The sequence below is a fragment of the Petromyzon marinus genome, unplaced genomic scaffold (genome assembly GCF_048934315.1).
Source record: "Petromyzon marinus isolate PM22_M1 ecotype Great Lakes invasive population unplaced genomic scaffold, UKy_Petmar_22M1.pri1.0 PM_Scaffold_7, whole genome shotgun sequence".
In the NCBI taxonomy this organism is placed as follows: domain Eukaryota; kingdom Metazoa; phylum Chordata; class Hyperoartia; order Petromyzontiformes; family Petromyzontidae; genus Petromyzon; species Petromyzon marinus.
Genome location: NW_027423677.1, coordinates 1,693,244 through 1,715,266, shown reverse-complemented (window position 1 = coordinate 1,715,266; position 22,023 = coordinate 1,693,244). Strand labels below are relative to the sequence as shown.

General features: G+C 45.0%; 1 protein-coding gene across 2 annotated transcripts; it reads left to right on the top strand.

Annotated features, from left to right (window-relative positions):
- Positions 1-1,038: 1,038 nt before the first annotated feature.
- Positions 1,039-21,213, top strand: LOC142923778 (exosome complex exonuclease RRP44-like). Of its 2 annotated transcripts, none has more exons than XM_076064758.1 (4): positions 1,039-1,582; positions 2,473-2,551; positions 20,253-20,323; positions 20,972-21,213. In XM_076064758.1, exons 2-4 carry the CDS (start codon positions 2,518-2,520, stop codon positions 21,194-21,196), a joined length of 330 nt encoding a protein of 109 aa, XP_075920873.1. In that variant the 5' UTR covers positions 1,039-1,582; positions 2,473-2,517; the 3' UTR covers positions 21,197-21,213. The 2 variants fall into 2 exon arrangements, 1 of the variants encoding a protein (XP_075920873.1); XR_012940833.1 differs by having other exon boundaries at positions 1,042-1,582; positions 2,473-2,568.
- Positions 21,214-22,023: the final 810 nt, after the last annotated feature.

Genomic DNA, 22,023 nt, shown 5'->3' with positions numbered 1-22,023 from the left:
GGATGCAAAGGTGGTGCGTCTGCCAGTCATCTCAGTCAGTCAACCCATCGCACTGGGGTCTGTCCCCTGATCTCCTGTCGGCAAGCCTTCGACACTTCAAGTGGCCTCGGAGTGCACCAGGCCTGGCACAAGCGCCATGGTGACGTCTCCGTCACTTAGTGGCGAATGAGGGCTGTTGTTGTTATCTGAGTCGGTTAGGGGCCTCCCCTAGGTCCACTCAGCCTCAAATAAGTATCTGATACGGTGTGTAAACATCGCCACTTGGGAGACAAAGACGGACAAGTGTGGTGCTGGCAACCCACCCCTCGTGTGCGGTGCCGGCCGTCATAGGTGCTCACTAACAGCACTTGCTCCTACAGTGTTTCAAGGCTATACACAAGATTTCTGTCTTTGTTTGTGTCTATGTGCAGTGTCTGTATGAGTGGTTGGGAGCAGTTGTGTCTGTGGGGATCGACCTGAGTTCGATTCCCATTCACAACCATCAGTGACTAATAAATAAAACCGGTCGTGTGCGTCCCCTACATCTACTCAAACTTAAAATAGTACCTCGTGCAACGTATAAACATCAAATGTGGGGAGACAAAGGCATCCGGATGCGGTGCTGACCACCCACCCCATCATAGGTGCTAACTCGCTAACAGCACTTGACTCAATAGTCTGTTAAGGCTATACGGGGATCTGTCTTTGTATACAGGTGCATGTGTCTGTGTGTATGTCTGTGTGTGGAATTACAGTACTCACTTCCCGTCGGCTTGCTCATCTCTCCACCCTGCAACAAAATCACAGCAGCGCACGTGAGACTCTAATCATATCACAGCTTACAACCACCATCATCATTACCGTCCTCATCATTAAACATTTCGAACAGACACACATTCACATATAGATGTTCTCTCAGATTAATGTTATCCTGATACAGCGCGCGTGTGGATGTACTCACGGAAGACATCGCCTTGAAGGCAGAACGAGAAGTCACGGATGGTCACGTTTTGTCAATAGATTTCGTTAACTGTGTTAATGAAGTGTTCAACCTCACGGATGTTTGTCAATGAGGTTTACCAAGTAATTTAACCGCGTTATCGATGTTCACTGACGACGTTGTCGAAGTGTGCTCCCGAATGCGATCTTTAAGCACACAGAGCGCGCGTCCACCTCCGTCTGTAACGATCGACCGTTGCTAGGGAAGTGACGTCACTTGTTAAGGTAACGAACCCCGGAAACCACGTGGTCCACTGTATCCTCCAGGCCTGATTAGTTACACGACTGTCAAATTTTTACTTTAAACTTTCGTAACTTGCAGGAATTCATATTTTTGGTTCTTTCGGTAAAGTCACGTAGATAGAAAATAACATTTTAAGTGAAGGCAAAAAACCCACGAGGTTTCGGTGGCAACACAAGCGGTCTTCATCACGTGTTGCGATCGAAACGTCGTGAGTTTTTTGCTTTTAATTTAATTTATTTTTATTTTATTGTTATTTTCTATCTACGTGACTTTACCTGAAAGAACCAAGAATATAGTAACGATTGTACCCTGGTCGCCACGGATGAAGAGGCCGAGCGGGCTCGGTTCAACTGTTGCCAGGTACCTCCACCACTCAGCTCGCAGCACACACACACACAGTGTCCACTATGTAAAAATCAGGCTAAACTAAACCTTTCTAGAAGTTAATAAAATAATGCTATAAAAACAATGCAACAGTGATCATAAGACATGTGATTGAAAGTTAACAATAGCGACATATATAACATATATTACTAAACCTAGCATCCTTCGCTAGCTGCTTGAGTCAATCCATAATAGCAGGAGTAACAATTATGTATGTTGATTAACTGCGAATAACCCAATCAATAACAGATATCCATTGTAATTTACATCAATACATTACCCCCCCTCCCCCCCCGTCTTCGTATCGGATCTGCTTACAAGCGACGACGTCACATTTATCCCCCGTCTACGTCTATTAAAGACCGAAACAGGGGAAGGATTTCACCACAACTCTGGCTGTCACCTGACGAGGCGGGTTGTTGTTGTAGTTACAGGCGAAACGTCACGGTACTTGAATTGTAAATGTTTTGGGTTTACTCTCCAACACACCGATGTGCTGAAATAGTCACTAATTGGCATGTTTTGTTTACGTGACAAACTTGACTAAGATTTACGCGATCTAACCCAAACAAACAAAAACACCCTCTAATCAGTAAATATTTGTATTAATTCCACGAATGGACCTTGGCCTGGGACTGTGCGGATTGAGAAGTTATGGATGCAGCTTCTGTTTGTGCTGCCATCAGAATGACCAACAAATAAATAAATAATACACACGGATTGGTGACTACAGTACTAGACCCCCAGTGCTTTTATATTTAAAAGTGTATGTGCTTTGTGGTTGCTTTATTGCGCATGTTGTTCATACTGTGTAACACTTGTTTGAACGCAGGTGATGGGGTTGTCCATGTTGGGTGTCATTACAGCCAAAAACAAGCAGCAGTACGAAGACCAGGACGCCGTGGCCGACCATGAGGACGGAAATTGGCCTCGCCCGGTCACAACGTACGACAGCAGTACAGGTTTCCCTCCACACATGCACACACCTACGAGTTTCCCACTACAGAGACGAAGATCCCCCATATAGCCTTAACAGACTGTTGTGGCAAGTGCTGTTCGCAAGCACCAATGAAGGTCGGCATGGTATACCAGGGGGTAGGTGGCCAACACCAAACCCGGCCACCTTTGTCTCCCAAGTGGTGACGTATTACACACACCGCTCCAGGTATTCATTTGAGGTTGAATCGACCCAGGACCAGTTCAGATAAATAATCGTTATTGGTGTTGGCCATGAGCGGGACTCCAACTCGCATGTTTGCGGGGTTCGGAGCGTAGCGTACTATCCACTGCGTCACTGCTACCCTCACATAACGCACACAGAAACAACACACAGGGACCCACACGCACGGACACACAGGGGCCTGCTCAACATTGAAATGTGCAGCCCTTGTGTGGCGGCCTGCGTTGAATTTTGGCGTTCATCTCGTCACCCATACAAAAGGTCTCGACACAATCAATGGCAGTCCCCCTTGCCCTGCCTGGCACGCACATCGGGCCAGTCACCCCACGCACAGCGCACACAACGTGCGCGTCGCGTATGCCAAATCAAGAGTCGTCCCCGAGTGTCCGGCAAATTGGACCGACTATCCCTGGCCCCGCGCTTCGGGGGAGGCCCCACGTGTAGACATCAGTGTCACATGTAATGCTTCCGGTTTAGTTTGAAGGCATCGGGGGGGCCCCACGCACCCCCTATGGACGGCCCTGGTCAAAGCACACGGCAGCGCGGAGCACGCGCGTCACGCGCACGGGCCACGTGCGTCACGGGTACGTGACATCTACAAGGCAAGCACCTGCATCTCGTGGTCATCACTTGTAAGGCATGCCCTTTGTGCATGGGACGTGCGTAGTGTGTGCAACACGTGGCACATGTATGTCACACATGCGCATCGCAACGTGATGTCATGTGTACGTGGACATTTGAATCGCATGTAGCTGTCTGGTGGGCAGGACGGATCTACGCGTGGGCAAGTAAGGGGGTGGCTGAGTAAGACTGATACGGAGACATGTCAAGCCACACACTCACCACACACTCACCGGCACACTCACACACACCACATTCACCGCACACTCACTTACCGGCACACTGACTGCACATTCACACACTCACTGGACCCTCACTGCACACTCACCACGCACTCACCGGCACACTTACTGCACATTCACACACACTCACCGCACACTCACTTACCAACACTCTGACTGCACACTCACATACACCGCACTCACACCGCATTCACACACACTCACACACACTCACACCGCACTCATTCACTCACACACACTCACACACGCACTCACACAAATTTACACACACTCACCGCACACTCACACACAATCACACTCACCGGCACACTCGTGTGCAAGCACACTAGTGAGCTTCCACAAAATGTGCTGCACATTAGTGAGGCCACACACCAGCAGGTTTAGACATCAGTGAGCTTACACACTAGTGTGCACACACACAGTCGTAAGCTTACAGATTAGATAGCGTACACACCAGCTCACCGGTGAGGTGAGCTACACACTGGTGAGTTAACACACCCACCTGTTTACGTGCGCAAAGCTCTTAACCCTAAACCTAACATATCCCAAATGTCATGGCTAAAGTTATTTTACACACGCACGTGCATACACACGCACGTGCATACACGCATGCGCTTATGAAGGCACGCATGCACACATACGTGCACACAATCACACATGCACGCACATGTTTAAACATATACAATTCCATGGCGTTGGACTTGAGACTCCCAGAAGTGGAATCAGGACTCCTGAGTGTGCGATATAGCTCAGTGGGCCTTTCTTGGTAAAATTGAAATAATTAGTTTAGTTTCAGGATGTAGGGTTCTGAAGATATTTCATCTTTCAGTCCTTTCTGACCGTTTGAGTGTGGGTGAGTGAGTGACAACTACTTATGCATTTTTTTTTATTACAAATACAAGCATTTCCAGCTATTGACATGAAATGTATTAACTCTGGAAGATGATGGTGATACAGGTGGTGGGTAGCGGTAGTGTAGCGTTTAGCACGCTGCACTACGAACCCGGCGACCCGAGTTAAATTCTCGCTCATGCCCAACGCTGGTAACGACTCTCTGAACCGGTCATGGACCTTCCCTAGGTCGACTCAGCCTCAAATGAGTACCTGGTGTGGTGTAAACATCACTACTGGGGAGACAAAGGCGGCCGGGCGTGGTGTTGGCCACCCACCCCTCGTGTGCCATGCTGACCTTCACAGGTACTCGCTAACAGCACTTGCCCCAACAGTCTATTCGGGCTATACAGGGAGTCTTTGCTTTGGTGGTGATGATACAGATGGTGATTTATTATACAGATGGTTAGGATGATGATAATGATACATTTGGTGATGATGGTGGTGATGATGGGACTGTAAGAGTCGTCCTTGAAGATATTTACTGTGTAATATTAAGACACACTAATATAAAATGTAATCATTAAAGCACAATATATAACATTTGTAATTTCTGTTGAAAGCATGTGCTTATAATTGTGACGTGTATTTGTACGTGGTTGTGCATGAATGCACGTGTTTTTTATTTTCTGTATTAGGTGCTTGACGACAGCACTTGGCCCAACAGTCTATATTGGTTGTACAGGAAATCTTTGTGTTTTGATTCATGAATGTTCCATTCACGAAATTTAGTGAAAACGAAATTGACAAATTAAGGATACTTTTCGACTTACGAAATAGGATTTCAGCGGAAACAATATATCACATGGCACGCACCATGAGATCATCAAGCAAAACGCTGTCATCCATCCACGACAGTGTCACGGTATCCCCATAGTGCAAAAGTAACGCCTCGTCACCTCTCCAGTCATTCCAACATGCAGATCTTTTGGTGAGTTCCTTGAAGATGTTAATTATTTTTGTTTTAAATTGATTATTATTCAACCGTTGTAATATTTGTTCTTTATTATTTTTTGCATTGTGAAATGTTGGTGTTTATTTTGGGTTTATAGTAGAAATGACTGTCTGAAACACATCGCAAGTTTTTCGTATTCAATTAATGGGAAAAGCCATTCCGATTTACGATATTTTGTTTTACGTGCGTTTTTCGAAGAACGCATCCCTTTCGTAAGTAGAGGCATACATGTACAGGAATCCATTGCCAACCGCTAATTTACCAACCACGAGATTTTAGTAAACACGGATTGACTACTGGATACCTGTTTACTAACCACGAGCATCTCGCTTTGAGTATTCGCGAGTCGCGCCGAGTCGTGAAATCAAAACAACACGATGTACCTTATGGGGGGGGGGGGGGGGTTCTTGTATTTGTTCTTGTATTTGTACGAGCTGTTGTTTGTTTATGTTACTGATGTTTATGGGGAGCGTTAGTGCAGCGGGTTAGCGAGCTGTACTATGAATCCATTAATCCTGGTATAATTCCTGCTCATGGCCAACACCAGTGGCAATTATCTGAACCATTCCTGGACCTACCCTTGGCCTCAAATGAGTACTTGGTGCATTGTGAAAACATCAGCACTGGCAGAGACAAACCCCATATGCTGTGCTGGCCTGCATAAGTGCTCATAACGGCACTTACCCAACAGTCTGTTACATGGGGGGATCTTAGTCTTGGCGTGTAAGTGAGAGTTTGTGGACTTTGCATGTTCTTCCCCTGTTGTGCACGCGTTTTCTCAGGGTTCTCAGCTTTCAAAAAAGAACAACCAATACTAACAGTGAGATTTTACTTGCAAATTACTTAAACAGGGATTACACACAGTGGCAACATCGCCCCCTTCTGTGAAAGCTGGACAGGACCCTCCTGCAAAAGAGTGAGACTTCCCTGAATAAACAAGTGTAGCACGGTAATCTTTGAAATAATAAAATAACTATTCACCCCTAGAGTGGACAGGGTAACGAGGGCGATCCTAGCAAGTGAGGGAGGTGTACTCGGACGGAACGGACGACGGCTCCCAGCCGACCTCTTCGCCTTTGTAGATCTTGTCATCGTTGGAGGCCGGTCTCAGCTCTGCGAGGATCGCCTCAAACGTGGGGCGCTCTAACGGCGCGTGGCTCCAGCAGTGGTGCATCACCTTGCGGCTGTGGGGTGAGGGGAAGGTGCGGTAAGGGTGCGAGGAAGGCGAATCGTGCACAAGCTCGGACTGCGCTTTCACCTCTTCCAGTGCGCGTTCGTTCTTTAGAATGGTTGAATGAGTGCCGATGATGTTAATGACGTCACGGAGGGGGATGAAGGGGGTCAGGTGGCGAGGGGGGTGAGGGGGGGTGTGAGTAGGTAGAGGGTCATGAAGGCATAAAATATGTACAGTATGGATTCACACAGCGGCGTCTAAATGCCACTGCATCTCCATACGTAGTGCAGAAACACTGGTCATGTTTATCTTGTAGAGAGAGAAGAAGTATGTGGGTCTCTACAGTGAGGGAAAAAAGTATTTGATCCCCTGCTGATTTTGGACGTTTGCCCACTGACAAAGAAATGATCAGTCTATGATTTTAGTGGTAGGTTTATTTGAACAGTGAGAGACAGAATAACAACAAAAAAATCCAGAAAAACGCATGTCAAAAATGTTGTAAATTTATTTGCATTTAATGAGGGAAATAAGTATTTGACCCCTCTGCACTTGGTGGCAAAACCCTTGTTGGCAATCACAGAGGTCAGACGTTTCTTGTAGTTGGCCACCAGGTTTGCACACATCTCAGGAGGGATTTTGTCCCACTCCTCTTTGCAGATCTTCTCCAAGTCATTAAGGTTTCGAGGCTGACGTTTGGCAACTCGAACCTTCAGCTCCCTCCACAGATTTTCTATGGGATTAAGGTCTGGAGACTGGCTAGGCCACTCCAGGACCTTAATGTGCTTCTGCTTGAGCCACTCCTTTGTTGCCTTGGCCGTGTGTTTTTGGTTATTGTCATGCTGGAATACCCATCCACGACCCATTTGCAATGCCCTGGCTGAGGGAAGGAGGTTCTCACCCAAGATTTGACGGTACATGGCCCCGTCCATCGTCCCTTTGATGCGGTGAAGTTGTCCTGTCCCCTTAGCAGAAAAACACCCCCAAAGCATAATGTTTCCACCTCCATGCTTGACGGTGGGGATGGTGTTTTTGGGGTCATAGGCAGCATTCCTCCTCCTCCAAACACGGCGAGTTGAATTGATGCCAAAGAGCTCCATTTTGGTCTCATCTGACCACAACACTTTCACCCAGTTGTCCTCTGAATCATTCAGATGTTCATTGGCAGGGAAAAAAGTATTTGATCCCCTGCTGATTTTGTACGTTTGCCCACTGACAAAGAAATGATCAGTCTATATTTTTAATGGTAGGTTTATTTGAACAGTGAGAGACAGAATAACAACAACAAAATACCGAAAAATGCATGTCAAAAATGTTATAAATTGATTTGCATTTTAATGAGGGAAATAAGTATTTGACCCCCTCTCAATCAGAAAGATTTCTGGCTCCCAGGTGTCTTTTATACAGGTAACGAGCCGAGGTTAGGAGCACACTCTTAAAGGGAGTGCTCCTAATCTCAGCTTGTTACCTGTATAAAAGACACCTGTCCACAGAAGCAATCAATCAGATTCCAAACTCTCCACCATGGCCAAGACCAAAGAGCTCTCCAAGGATGTCAGGGACAAGATTGTAGACCTACACAAGGCTGGAATGGGCTACAAGACCATTGCCAAGCAGCTTGGTGAGAAGGTGACAACAGTTAGTGCGATTATTCGCGAATGGAAGAAACACAAACGAACTGTTAATCTCCCTTGGCATGGGGCTCCATGCAAGATCTCACCTCGTGGAGTTGCAATGATCATGAGAACGGTGAGGAATCAGCCCAGAACTACACGGGAGGATCTTGTTAATGATCTCAAGGCAGCTGGGACCATAGTCACCAAGAAAACAATTGGAATACACTACGCCGTGAAGGACTGAAAGGTTCCCCTGCTCAAGAAAGCACATATACATGCCGGTCTGAAGTTTGCCAATAAACATCTGAATGGTTCAGAGGACAACTGGGTGAAAGTGTTGTGGTCAGATGAGACCAAAATGGAGCTCTTTGGCATCAACTCAACTCGCCGTGTTTGGAGGAGGAGGAATGCTGCCTATGACCCCAAGAACACCATCCCCACCGTCAAGCATGGAGGTGGAAACATTATGCTTTGGGGGTGTTTTTCTGCTAAGGGGACAGGACAACTTCACCGCATCAAAGGGACGATGGACGGGGCCATGTACCGTCAAATCTTGGGTGAGAACCTCCTTCCCTTAGCCAGGGCATTGAAAATGGGTCGTGGATGGGTATTCCAGCATGACAATAACCAAAAACACACGGCCAAGGCAACAAACGAGTGGCTCAAGAAGAAGCACATTAAGGTCCTGGAGTAGCCTAGCCAGTCTCCAGACCTTAATCCCATAAAAAATCTGTGGAGGGAGCTGAAGGTTCGAGTTGCCAAACGTCAGCCTCGAAACCTTAATGACTGGAGAAGATCTGCAAAGAGGAGTGGGACAAAATCCCTCCTGAGATGTGTGCAAACCTGGTGGCCAACTACAAGAAACATCTGACCTCTGTGATTGCCAACAAGGGTTTTGCCACCAAGTGCAGAGGGGTCAAATACTTATTTCCCTCATTATAATGCAAATCAATTCATAACATTTTTGACATGCATTTTTCTGGATTTTTTTGTTGTTATTCTGTTTCTCACTGTTCAAATAAACATACCATTAAAATTATAGACTGATCATTTCTTTGTCAGTGGGCAAACGTCCAAAATCAGCAGGGGATCGAATACTTTTTTTCCCTCATTGTATGTGAGGAGTCTGTGGGTCGCAACAGCACGTACGGCTGGAAGTAGGACATTCCAGACTAAGAGGGTTCATAATGGCCGTGTCAACGAGACTGAACCAGCCAGCACAACTCACTGCCAATAACACATCACGTAATTCACCCTTAAGCAATTGTTCAATCAATTAATTGAATCACTACAATTAAAATCAAAGAATATCCCAGAACAAACACTTCGCACTCTCCTCCGTCAGCCACCTGCATCCACAATAGAAACGCATCAGTCCAGCAGTGGATAAAACCTGGTGTGGGAGGTATGGGGGGGCGGCTTACACTTGCGGTGGACAGCAGGGGGGTGGCTGCATGCAGTAGCCATCGCAGATCAAGCGGTAGAACTTGTCATCGACTGCCATGGGCCAGGGTAAGGGGCCTCTCCTACACCCACACACATCACACACCGAGCGGTACACACGTCACACCAAGGAGCACGCACATCACACCAAGGAGCACGCACATCACACACCGAGCAGCACGCACGTCACACACCGATGAGCACGCACGTCACACACCGAGCAGGTTGCACAGGGCTCCTTTATCAAGACAAACGTGGAGCAGATTACACCTACTACAATACGCCTGTCACAATGCCCCCCTCTCCCCCCCACCCCCCCAGTTTATGGGGGGGCGCAGGCCTCACTCCCCCCTTCCCGTCAGCCCCCCCTAATAAATGGTCCGGTTGCATTGTGAATGCACCACTCGAATGACGTGCAGTCCCGTGGCGCACTGTAACGGGCTCGTGATTTACTCAATAAAATTCAACGTAAAAAAATTAAAACGAGCCCAAGACATTTAAAATAAAGTATGGCCATCGTGTGTCAGCATCACAGGCGACAATTGTCATGTAAAAAAAAAACTTCACTGCGAATCACTCAATTGGGATTGCTCGCAGCAAACAGCACTTGACCTCCTTACAGGTTAGGTGCTGAATAACCGTGTGTCACACAGAGAACAGTTGCCACTGAGGGTGCCCTTTTCAAATGCTTGAGATGAGATGTGATTATCGCGTGTAAATGTGCACACTAAAATAACCAAAAAATTATAAGCGAACTATTATCGTTTCAGGTGACAGGGTGGTGCACCGGTGATCTTTGACCCTCGCAACAAGAAGGGCCTTGGTTAATTAATTATCCAGTTTGCTCACATAGCTAGAAAACACACAATCACAATGTAACTGGGTATTGGCCAAGCATCCCAATGCTAACGTTACCTGCAAATTACTTCATTGGGATGACACTCGGCAGCAGAGCCGGATGATGGCATTGCTGGCGCGCTATGCCATTGGCAAGCTTAAGAGGCCCCTTCTATGAATGCCTGTATATTTTTGTCAGCAGAATGAAAATAACTGCTTTGGAGAGTCTTTTTTTCTCACCGATCTTTATTTATTAAGCAATTATGTTAAAACTCGAAACCTCATGTCCATTTCTTGTTTTGTATTTAGAGATCCCCCCCCTCTCTTAATGCGAGGCCCTAAGCTGGAAGCGTGGCCGGTGTGAGCTCGCCTGTGATGAATCACACGTATAATTGTGCACTCTAATTTTCTATGGGTGGCCAGGAGAATTTATTATTATTTAAGTGAATGCAATGGTGATCAGGGGATTGGATCCAGAGCCCCTCGTACACAGTAGAGTACAAGGGAACGCCCACAATACAGATTTGAGCTGACCTGCGGATTGAGAAATTGAACTGTTTTGTGACGTGGAGGGTGTTTCTGAATGCTATTGTGACCGACCCGTCCCGACGGGAGGAGAGGGGACAGGGTGGACGGGCTGCATGAGCTTACTCTCCGGCACTGCACAGCACAACATCGCCTCCCTACTGCAAAAATACTCGGCAGGACCCTCCTGAAAATGAAAGTCTTCGGAATCAGTGAGGCCTGTCCTTGGGAGGACAGGCGTAGTCTTGGTCGTCACAAGCGAACATTTGTTTCTCCACATTAATTTGTATCCCCGGGTTACCATCAGGGCTGGGCGCTGCAAGCTTAGCTTCTGAGATCTGATGAGACTGGCCGTTTTTTAAAAGGTAATTTCGGCATCTGGAGCCCAAGCATGCAACAACTTTATGCAACTTCTTGGTTATTTTGGTAAAGTCACGTAGAATGGAAATAAAATAATAAAACATAATAAAAAATAAAATTCTCACGACAATTCTGCCAAAACACAAGTAACCTTCAGGTGAAGGAACAGAACTGTCGGGACGACAGCGCTTCAATAACTGCTGCTAAGATTCGCAGCGTCTTTTAAGCTAGGTGGGAGAGGTAAAGTGCCTTGACAAAGGAGTTTACATATCAAACAGGAGAATTTAGCATTGAAATCGCTGTGTTAAAGTGTTGGATCAGCAGGGTGTTAAAGTCAGAAATTAGCATGTAACTGGGAGATTAGCATGATGTTAATGTGAGGGATTAGCATGCGACTGGTCACGGAAATAGCTATGTTAAAGTTTCCATCTCAACAGAGGCATTTAGTATATGGACGCTAAAGGACTGCAACTACCCAACTATTATACAATTAACCGATGTGAAAAAAAACTAAGTATAAACTACATCAATATAATAAATGTACTCAATATGTTCTTCAATATGTTGAGCTATAAACATAAAGTAACTGTGTATACACTACACTATATAATGAATACCATATAGTAAACGAATTAATAAAGCTAAAATATAAACTACATCAATGTTATTAATAAACTCTATATACTCTCCAATCAGCTGAGCTACTAACAATAACTCATTATACATTACAATGCCATATGGCGAAAAAATCGGTGGCGGTTTTTTCCTTCTTTCCAACGTTAGCACCACGGAGAGCGACGAGCCTCGTTCAGACGGACGAGTCCATCCATGCTCGGAACGGAGGAGGGGGGAGAAACAGCCACGATGTGCTGCTCTGTCCTGTGTTGCGTTACCACCATGCCATAAACTAGACTACTATACATTGTAACGTTATACCTTCCAATCTAAACTGCATTGTATAATATCGTATACACAGCCCAATGTAAGATCGAACATTATGCAGTATATTTATATGTCTTCAACTAAACTTTTTCATACATTACACGACTATACACCGTAATATACACTACCATAGACAAACCCACCCTTGAATTACACAATGCGTTACTTTACACTACCCTATACTTTAGACTGTAAAATGTTAGACTTGTAATATTACACTATGTATTATTCTACCAACCCTACTGTATACCACACTGCTGTATATTCACAATACAATTACGATACAATATATTGCCTTATGAATTATGTTAAACATTACAATGTTATACTATTTATTATTATAACATGCTATAAACCATACCATTGACCGTCGTGTGAAGAGGCAGTGCCAGCGAATGGACTGCAGTCTGAATGTCACCATAAAATACAATCAATTAAGAACTGAAATTGTTTATAACGTCTTTCCAATGAAATTTTCTTTTAAAGCTTTCGTGACTGCAGTAATTCATATTCTTAGTTCTTTCGGTAAAGTCACGTTGAAGGGAAACAACAAAATAATAAAATATATATAAAACAATAAAAATTCTCACGACGTTTCGACCATAACACAAACCAATTCCTCGACCACATCAATTCCATACACCCAGCCATCAGATTCACCATGGAGGTCGAAAAAGATGGCAAGCTACCCTTTTTGGATGTCCTAATTAAAAGGAGACCTGATGGTTCAATGAGCCACTCTGTCGACAGGAAAGCTACGCATACGAATGCTTACTTAAAACCGGATTCCCACCACCATCCATGCCAGAAGAACTCCCTCATCAAGACTTTATACCATAGTGCCCAATGCATTTCCGACCAGGAACACATTGCCAGTGAACTTAAGCACGTACACCAAGCTCTCAAGGCTAATGGTTACTCCGACTACACAATCCGCAAAGCCATCACTCCAGCCATGAAGAAGGATCCTCTTGAGGAGCCATTCAAAACCATCACCTTACCCTACATTGCGGGGGTCACAAAAAAGATCTCCAAAATCCTGAATAAACACAAGATCCAAGTCCGATTCAACACAGTACATAAAATCCGTGATCTGGTTTCGTCTGTAAAAGATGTGGCTCCAGACATACAGTACCCAGGCGTCTACAAACTAAGTTGCCTCTGTGGTAGCAGTTACATTGGAGAAACCAAACGACATATCTGGGACCACATCCGTGAACATAAAGCAGACTTGAAACACGGTAGGACGAGCACCTCAGCCGTGGCAGATCACTGTTATAATTCAGTGGGCTCACATGACATTGACTTCTCCAAGACGGACATTCTCTGCAAGCCATCCGGCTACCATGAGAGATTCGTTCATGAGGCCATCCACATATACAAACACAGAAACAATTTCAACCGAGAAGATGGATTCTGGCTTAGTAACCATTGGAAAGACGTTATAAACCATTTTGGTACTTAATTGATTGTATTTTATGGTGACTTTCAGATCGCAGTCCATTCGCTGCCACTGCCTCTTAATACCTTTCACACGACAGTCAATGGTATGGTTTATAGCAGGGGTGTCCAAACTTTTTTTCCCGAGGGCCACATACAGAAAAATATACGAAGGATTGGGCCACTCATTAGACGTGAGGTATACTGCCTCACTTCTCATGCACTAATATTGTCAAAATCAATCAAATGCAGGTAAATTACGTTTGATTATTGAACATGTTTGAAGAAAAAAAGCCTCCATCATAGCTCTTCATTAGTAGATTTAAATTTTATTTTTTACAAAAAGGTTGGCAGGTAATTCTCTCAGTGACAGCCTCAGATTGGTTCATAGGGTGCTGATCCCCCTTCATTGTCCACATGAAGGGAGAGCCAAGAAGACAAATAGGGGATGTGGATATTTCAAGCTTATTACACAAATACATTATTGGGCTTGTTAACACATCAACTAACGTTTGTTAAAAAAATTGTCATCAACTTTAATTGACTGAATTTATGAAGTAATTGGGCTTATTAACAAATGAAAACGGTGTGTATATTTTTAACTCACCTGTAATGGGAATAATGTTACGCTCAGTGGGAGCAGTGATGCTGTGCTTTGGTCTGAAGGATAGCTGGCAGGTCAGGAGTAAGTTTGGTGGTTGAGATGCGAAGGACGTCACGGAGATGGCTGTCGGTCGTTCTGGTTCTCAGCCTGCTTTTGTTCAGCGTTAACAGAGAGAATGTCTGCTCACATATGTATGTTGAGCCGAACAGACTCATAATTCGTTTTGCATGGCGTCTCGTCAGAGGAAACTTGGCCTTTTCCAACCTCCGGTAGAAGTCAGGTAGGGAGAGAAGCTGATGCTGATTCTTCAGAGAATCATCACACTGAATTTCGATCAGTTCTAATTGCAGACTCTCCTCCACTTCTTTTGCATCCATTGAAAACGGAGCCGCAAACAGTGTGATTTCCTTCTCAATGACAGAAAAATCTTGGAAGCGCTGACTGAATTCTGTCATGAGAGATGTGATCACAGACACATATTCTCCCATTTTTGCAGAGAGCTTGGCATTTGGAAATGCGCATTGATTTCGGTCAGCGTGGGGAAGTGCGCTACATTGAAGTTGCGCAGTTGTGACTCGAAGAGACGGAGCTTCGCACGGAATGCTTTCATGTGCACATACAGCTGTGGTACCAGCTGCTCTTTGCCTTGTAGTCTCTTGTTCGGGGTGTTGAGATGATCAGTGAGATCAACTAAAAAAGCCAGGCCTGCCAACCATAAAGGGTCACTGATCTCATGGAGAGGTCTGCCCTTTTCTTTCAAAAACTTGTCGATATATGATCTCAGGGAATAAAACCACTGCAGCACGGAGCCGCGACTGAGCCAGCGCACTTGAGAATGGTAGAGTAGGTCCCCGTATTCAGCATCGACATCAGAGAGGAACGCTTGCAATTCTCTGTGGTAAAGCCCTCGGGCCATAATTTTTTTTGACATTTTTCACAACTGTGTTCATCACATCGCCAAGCTGGATTATCTTGGCACAGAGGGCTTCTTGGTAGATGATACAGTGCATTTTAACAGTCTCACCTCCGCTCTCCTGCACCTTGGCACTCACCATAGAAGCCATTCCTTTGCGCTCGCCTGTCATTGCTGGAGCCCCATCCGTTGTAATTCCACACAGCTTGTCCCATTTAAATCCAGCCTGGTTAATTGAATCTGACACAGCTTCAAACATGTCCTTCCCAGTTGTTGTCCCCTTTAGACTCCGAAGATCAAGCACTTCCTCCGTAATGCAAAAATTCTCATTAACTCCCCACAAAAAAATTAACAGCCGTGCAGTGTCCGTGGCATCTGTGCTCTCATCACATGCAATCGAGTAAAAATCGAAAGCACAAGCTTTATCTGACACTTGCTGTTTTAAGTTAGCCGACAAGTCTTCAATTCGCCGCACAACCTTATTTCTGGACATACTAACATCGTTAAAATCCTGCATTTTCTCCAGGCACATTCCCACGACTTTAGTGAGGCACTGTTTGATGAAGTCACCGTCTGAGAAAGGTTTCCCGTGTAGGGCAATGAGTTGAGCTACTTCATTGCTGGCTATTGTTGCATTTTCTTGAGCTTTGTTAGCACGGGAAAAAAAAACCCTGCTGCTGCGTTAGCAGGCTAGCTTGCCATTTGCTTTACCTTCTTTCTCCGCTCGGCGCCAGTGTAGGACGTGAAGGTCTGATGTTTCGTTTCATAATGCCGTCGTACATTGTACTCTTTCATCACGGCAACACTCTCATTACAAATCAAACAAACACACTTCCCCTTGGTTTCAATGAAAAAAAAATCATTTTTCCACCGAGTCTGAAATTTTCTGCACTCGCTTGCAATCTTGCGTCTCTTCGGTTCCAGCATTTCTGGTGACCATGAGCAAATGTTTTCTTCGATTGCTTGCTTTGTGGAGACGCTGCCTTGTTCAAGACAATAGCGCCATCTAGTGCTTAAATTAAGAAATGCGATACAGTGGGCCATAGTCCATTATTTTTTTAAACTTTGATACGGGCCAATTAAAAATGGATGGCGGGCCGCAGTTGGCCCGCGGGCCGTAGTTTGGACACCCCTGGTTTATAGCATGTTATATAATAATAAATAGTATAACATTGTAATGTTTAACATAATTCATAAGGCAATATATAGTATTGTAATTTTATAGTGAATATATGTGTGGTATACAGTAGGGTTGGTAGAATAATACATAGTGTAATATTACAAGTCTAATATTTTACAGTCTAAAGTATAGGGTAGTCTAAAGTAACTCATTGTATAATTCAAGGGTGGGTTTGTCTATGGTAGTGTATATTACGGTGTATAGTTGTGTAATGTAGGAAAAAGTTTATTTGGAGACATATCAATATAATGCATAATGTTAGAGCTTACATTGGGCTGTGTATACGATATTATACAATGTAGTTTAGATTGGAAGCTATAACGTTACAATGTATAGTAGTCTAGTTTATGGCATGGTTGTAATGCAACACAGGACAGAGCAGCACATCGTGGCTGTTTCTCCCCCCTCCTCCGTTCCGAGCATGGATGGACTCGTCAGTCTGAACGAGGCTCGTCGCTCTCCGTGGTGCTAACGTTGGAAAGAAGGAAAAAACCGCCACCCATTTTTTTCGCCATATGGCATTGTAATGTATAACGACTTATTGTTAGTAGCTCAGCTGATGGAGAGTATATAGAGTTTATTGATAACATTGATGTAGTTTGTATTTTAGTTTTTTTATTAGTTTACTATATGGTATTCATTAGATAGTGTAGTGTATACCCAGTTACTTTATGTTTATAGCTCAATTTATTGAAGAATATATTGAGTACATTTATTATATTGATGAAGTTTCTACTTAGTTTTTTTTTCACATCTGTTTATTGTATGATAGTTGGGTAGTTGCAGTCCTTTAGCGTCCATATATTAAATGCCTCTGTTGAGATGGAAACTTTGACTTTAACATAGCTATTTCCGTGACCAGTCACATGCTAATCCCTCACATTAACATCATCCTAATCTCCCAGTTACATGCTAATTTCTGACTTTAACACCCTGCTGATCCAACACTTTAACGCAGCTATTTCAATGCTAAATTATCCTGTTTGATATGTAAACTCCTTTGTCAAGGCGCTTTACCTCTCCCACCTAGTTTAAACGACACTGCGAATCTTAGCAGCAGTCATTGAAGTGCTGTCGTCCCGACAGTTCTGTTCCTTCACCTGAAGAAGGCTACTTGTGTTGTGGCCGAAACGTCGTGAAAATTTAATTTTTTATTACGTTTTATTCTTTTTTATTTTATTTCCATTCTACGTTACTTTACCGAAAGAACCAAGAAGATGAATCCCTGCAGTCACGAAAGCTTTAAATCTGAACTTTACGCAATTAAAAATCATAGTGTAAGATAAGACTACAATCGTTGTCTGCTGTGAGGATCTTCTGTACTCAGGGCCCCGAATGTTTGTGGCAAGTGAAAGTTTGTCTCAGCAAAATATAAGATTTCTCACAGTAGCATACTGTATGACCACATGTCGCTCTGCACCTTGTAGAGCCCATGGAACATGCTTTCTGAAGACATACACTTTACAGGCAGAGGCACCTAATGGACATGACCGCATGGCCACAAGCACAACAACAATACGTTCAGTAAATTCAGTTCAGGGCGATGCTTCGCGATTCGTCATACGTTTTTTGCGTGAGGCCACATATTCATCTGGCCAAATTAGCGTCATCTAGCCCTCCACTACCCTGAAGGGTTAAATGTGTAGTGACATCACGGGATGTCACTGTGTAGTGCCGGCCCTAGAGAGGCACGGCGTGCGGTGTATTGACATCGCGGATACCACTATGGTGTGGGTGTAGTACTGGCCCTAGAGGGGCTTGGTCAGCGCTGATTGATCAGCTGGATGGCATCACGCTTGGCGTGCAGTGCCAGCCCGACAGGATAGGGTGTGGGAATGCCGGCCGTATGAAAGGGGTTACAAAGGCCATGGCACTCTGGTTGACCCGAGAGGACACGTGACCGGTTAAGTCTACAAAGGGGCCCCAAGTGGGGGCTAGGGGTGGTCACGTGGTCGGGGTCCAGATCCTGCTGCTCGAGGATTCTAGAAGGTGGTCGTGGCCAAGGGCGGAGCCAGCCACGCCACAGAGAATATAAGCCGGATCCCCCAGAGGGACCGGCGTTGTTGTTCATCTTGAAGAAACCTTTGTCTGCGTCTACGTTCTACCGAGTCTCCAACACGTGGACCTGGACCCGAGCTGTGGTCCCGGTCTGTCGTAGCTAGTCATGTTGTAATTAGTGTAGTTAGCCTGGTGGTCACCACCACAGGTTATTCTGGGCCAGAGTTACCCCGTGTACCACATGGTGGGGGGGGAGGAGGAAGGCGATTTGTGAAATTGCCCCATATTTTAAACTATCGGCAGAGCAGAGAGATTGAATCCAATTACCGACCTCTAGATTGCAAGTCTAGGGTGGGGGGGCCATTGCACCACCATGTGTGGCAGCACCCCCCACTCTTTTTTTTCTTAGGGCCTGTGCAAAATAAAATAAAAACATTGAGTACAATTAAAGTGATGGGCCTTCTATCCCGATGATGGTGATGACATTGGCGATACTGATAATGATGCTGATGATGCTAAGTAAGGTTAGGACTCACATTGCCCTTCAGGTATTTGGGGTCAGTGTGGACGTCCCGTTCCAGCCCAAAGTCGCAAATTTTGGTGATGTGTCGATGCGTTACCAGCAATTTCCTCGCAGCCAGGTCCCCTGTTGTATCTATGTTCCCCCCTACTTGGGTGTCTGTATATACATCTGGGGTTATGTGTTTCCTCTCTCTCGTAAATTTAGCTCTTCTGTACCTGATGATGGCTGCTTGTGTTGCAACCGAAACGTCGTACGCTATTTAGTTTTTTTATTATTTCTTATTTATACGTGACTTTACCGAAAAAAACTAAGAGTAATTCCTGCAGTCACGAAAGCTTCGAATCAAGTCTGAACTACCTCTACGGGGAGGTATGAGGTTTGTGTCTTTGTGTTGTCTCTGCTTGTGTATCTGTCTTTGTTTCTTGGCTTGGATTTGTGTCTCTGTGCTGTCTCTGCCTGTGTGTGGGCCTTGGTGTTTTCGAGTGTGTGCTGCTGCACCCCCTTTGCTCCATGCATACCTCATGCTAAATTGTCCCATTGTCTCTCAGCCTTACCTTCTCTGCCTATTTAAGGCGACTTCACTGTGTGCGTGTCTGTGCTGGTTCGCTCTACTTGGATGTCTATGTGTGTGTGCGCGGTCTGTATTTTAAATTTCATACTTAACTTGCAATTTAGCAATCTTTGAAATAGCGTAATCAACCAGACTATGCGTTAATTGTGTTTTGACCGACCGTCTGTGTTGCTTTATATGGTTTCCAAATGTTGCTAAACCCTGTTTGTTTGGTATGCTTCTCTCTCTGTGTCCCCTGTTGTATCTGTGTTAGTTCCACCCTACTTGTGTCTGTATATACATCTGGGGTTATGTTTCCTCTCTCTCGTAAATTTAGTTCTTCTGTACCTGATGATGGCTGCTTGTGTTGCAACCGAAACGTCGTACGCTATTATGTTATTTTATTATTTCTTATTTTTACGTGACTTTACCGAAAAAAACAAAGAGTAATTCCTGCAGTCACGAAAGCTTTGAATCAAGTCTGTAGTGCCTCTTGTTAAACAGTGCTTCAGTTAAACAGGAATATTAATAAATCTAGCAGCCATGACTTGAAAAGTAACAAATTTACATTTTGGGTGGCACTCTAAATCGTCCGGTAAATCGTGTCGCCAATTATAATGTCTGCGTTTATCTGCGCGTGTCTGTGTACCCCCAGTGGAGGAATACGTGCGCCGCTTGCTGGACAACCCTGAGTTGATTGACCGTCTGGCACTGGCCACGGAGCAGGTGAGACTCCGTATGCGTGCATCAGCTCTGCCCCCCCTCATATTTTTGGTGCGGGCCTGTACCCTTGTCCGACCCCTCACTTCCGCGTTGCATCCAGCTGCCTCACTGAAGAAAGGGACACTTGCCTTGCGCTGAGTACGACGTTTCGCTGGTTGTAATCGCCAGGGAAACGATATACTCGATTTGTAAGTGTTGTGGGTTTACTCTCCAATACACTGGCGTGCTGCAGTAGTAACTAATTGACACGTTTTGTTTTACGTAGCAAACCTTACTAATTGGCTGTACCGGGTTAACTACACACATTTACGCGCTCTTACCCAAAAAACCTTTATTATGGATAATATTGGTCGCGAAAGAATACGTGTTAAACAGCTCCCTTTTAGAACGTCTCATCCTCACCAGCAATGGTCAATCAATCAAATAAATCCTAGATTTATAACGTGGCATATTTAGCAAAAAGCAGAGACGGAAGGGTGAAACTCTAGAGGTAGCTCTATGATATCCGCTTTTGTGGAACGTTCTCTAACACGGATGGCCGTACTGCTCTGAGATAAATCAGACTGGATCCTTCGTCTCGTTACGTGATGGCGGTTGCAAAATTGTTGTTGACGCGTGCATGTGCCGTGCGTGTGCTGTGTACGTGTGCAGGATGTGGTGGAGTCCCGGGTAATCTTCCCCGAACATCTCCCGCTGTCCCAGCTGCAGCAAGGTGTGCGCTCCGGCCGGTTTGTCCAGGGAACCTTCCTTGCGAGTCGTGAGAATTACCTGGAGGGGACTCTAAGGGTGCGAGGGGACGGTGACAGTGATAAAGAGGTACACGTTTCACAAGCCTGCGTCTGGAAGGAACAATGCTGTTCGATCGTATCTGTGTGAGTTTTAAAAACAAATTTATAATGAAGCAGTGGCATAGCCTTCTTGGCATGAGCAGTAGCTCTTAACCTTTACTGCAAGGCTGCAGTAAAGGTTAAGAGCTACTGGGCTAAAATATTTGTATTTTGAACGTCTTTTGCACCCTACGTAGGTGTCGTAGCCTGGCTCCTGCCCCCCCGGCCTGTGGGTCCTGGTGCAGTTGCACTGCCTGCACACTCGATAGCTACGCCACCACAACCACAGTATATACGTTAATTGTGACTACTTTAATAATAGGGTTTTTCCCTTTTTTTCTGGCAACAAAACTGAAACCTTTTACAAGGAATCATGTGTGCATTAACCACAATACTTGTGGTCAAAATGCAAACAAAAAACACTCTATGATAATATATACATTGTCCTTGAGACTGATTGGTCCACACCAGGGACGGCTTTCTTTTGAGCCTCGACCCAATTGGTGCGAGACCAGAGGACGCCAAAAGGCGTACGCATATATTGCAAATATTATCAGTGTGTTTTTGTTTGCATTTTCACCACAAGTATTGTGGTTAATGCACACATGATTCCTCGTAAAAGGCTTCAGTTTTGTTGCCAGAAAAAAGGGGAAAATCCTATTATATTTTGGTACTGGCAAAGGAGGTCTAATGATGGTTGTGACTACTTTGTTAACAAAATGAATGGTTCTAGATTTAAAGCTTTCGTGACTGCTAGGATCCATACTATTTGGTTCTATTGGGTAAAGTCACGTAGGTGAAAATAAAATAACAAAAAATCACGACGTTTCGGCCACAACACAAGCGGCCTTCATCAGGTGAAGGGACGAGCCTGTC

Bases quoted from the DNA above. Each gene is read 5' to 3' on its own strand.
- LOC142923778 (XM_076064758.1), top strand. From the start codon at position 2,518: ATGAGGACGGAAATTGGCCTCGCCCGGTCACAAC. The intron at 2,552-20,252 runs GTACGACAGCAG...GTGTACCCCCAG, and splicing joins TGGCCTCGCCCGGTCACAAC to TGGAGGAATACGTGCGCCGC. The intron at 20,324-20,971 runs GTGAGACTCCGT...GTACGTGTGCAG, and splicing joins TGGCACTGGCCACGGAGCAG to GATGTGGTGGAGTCCCGGGT.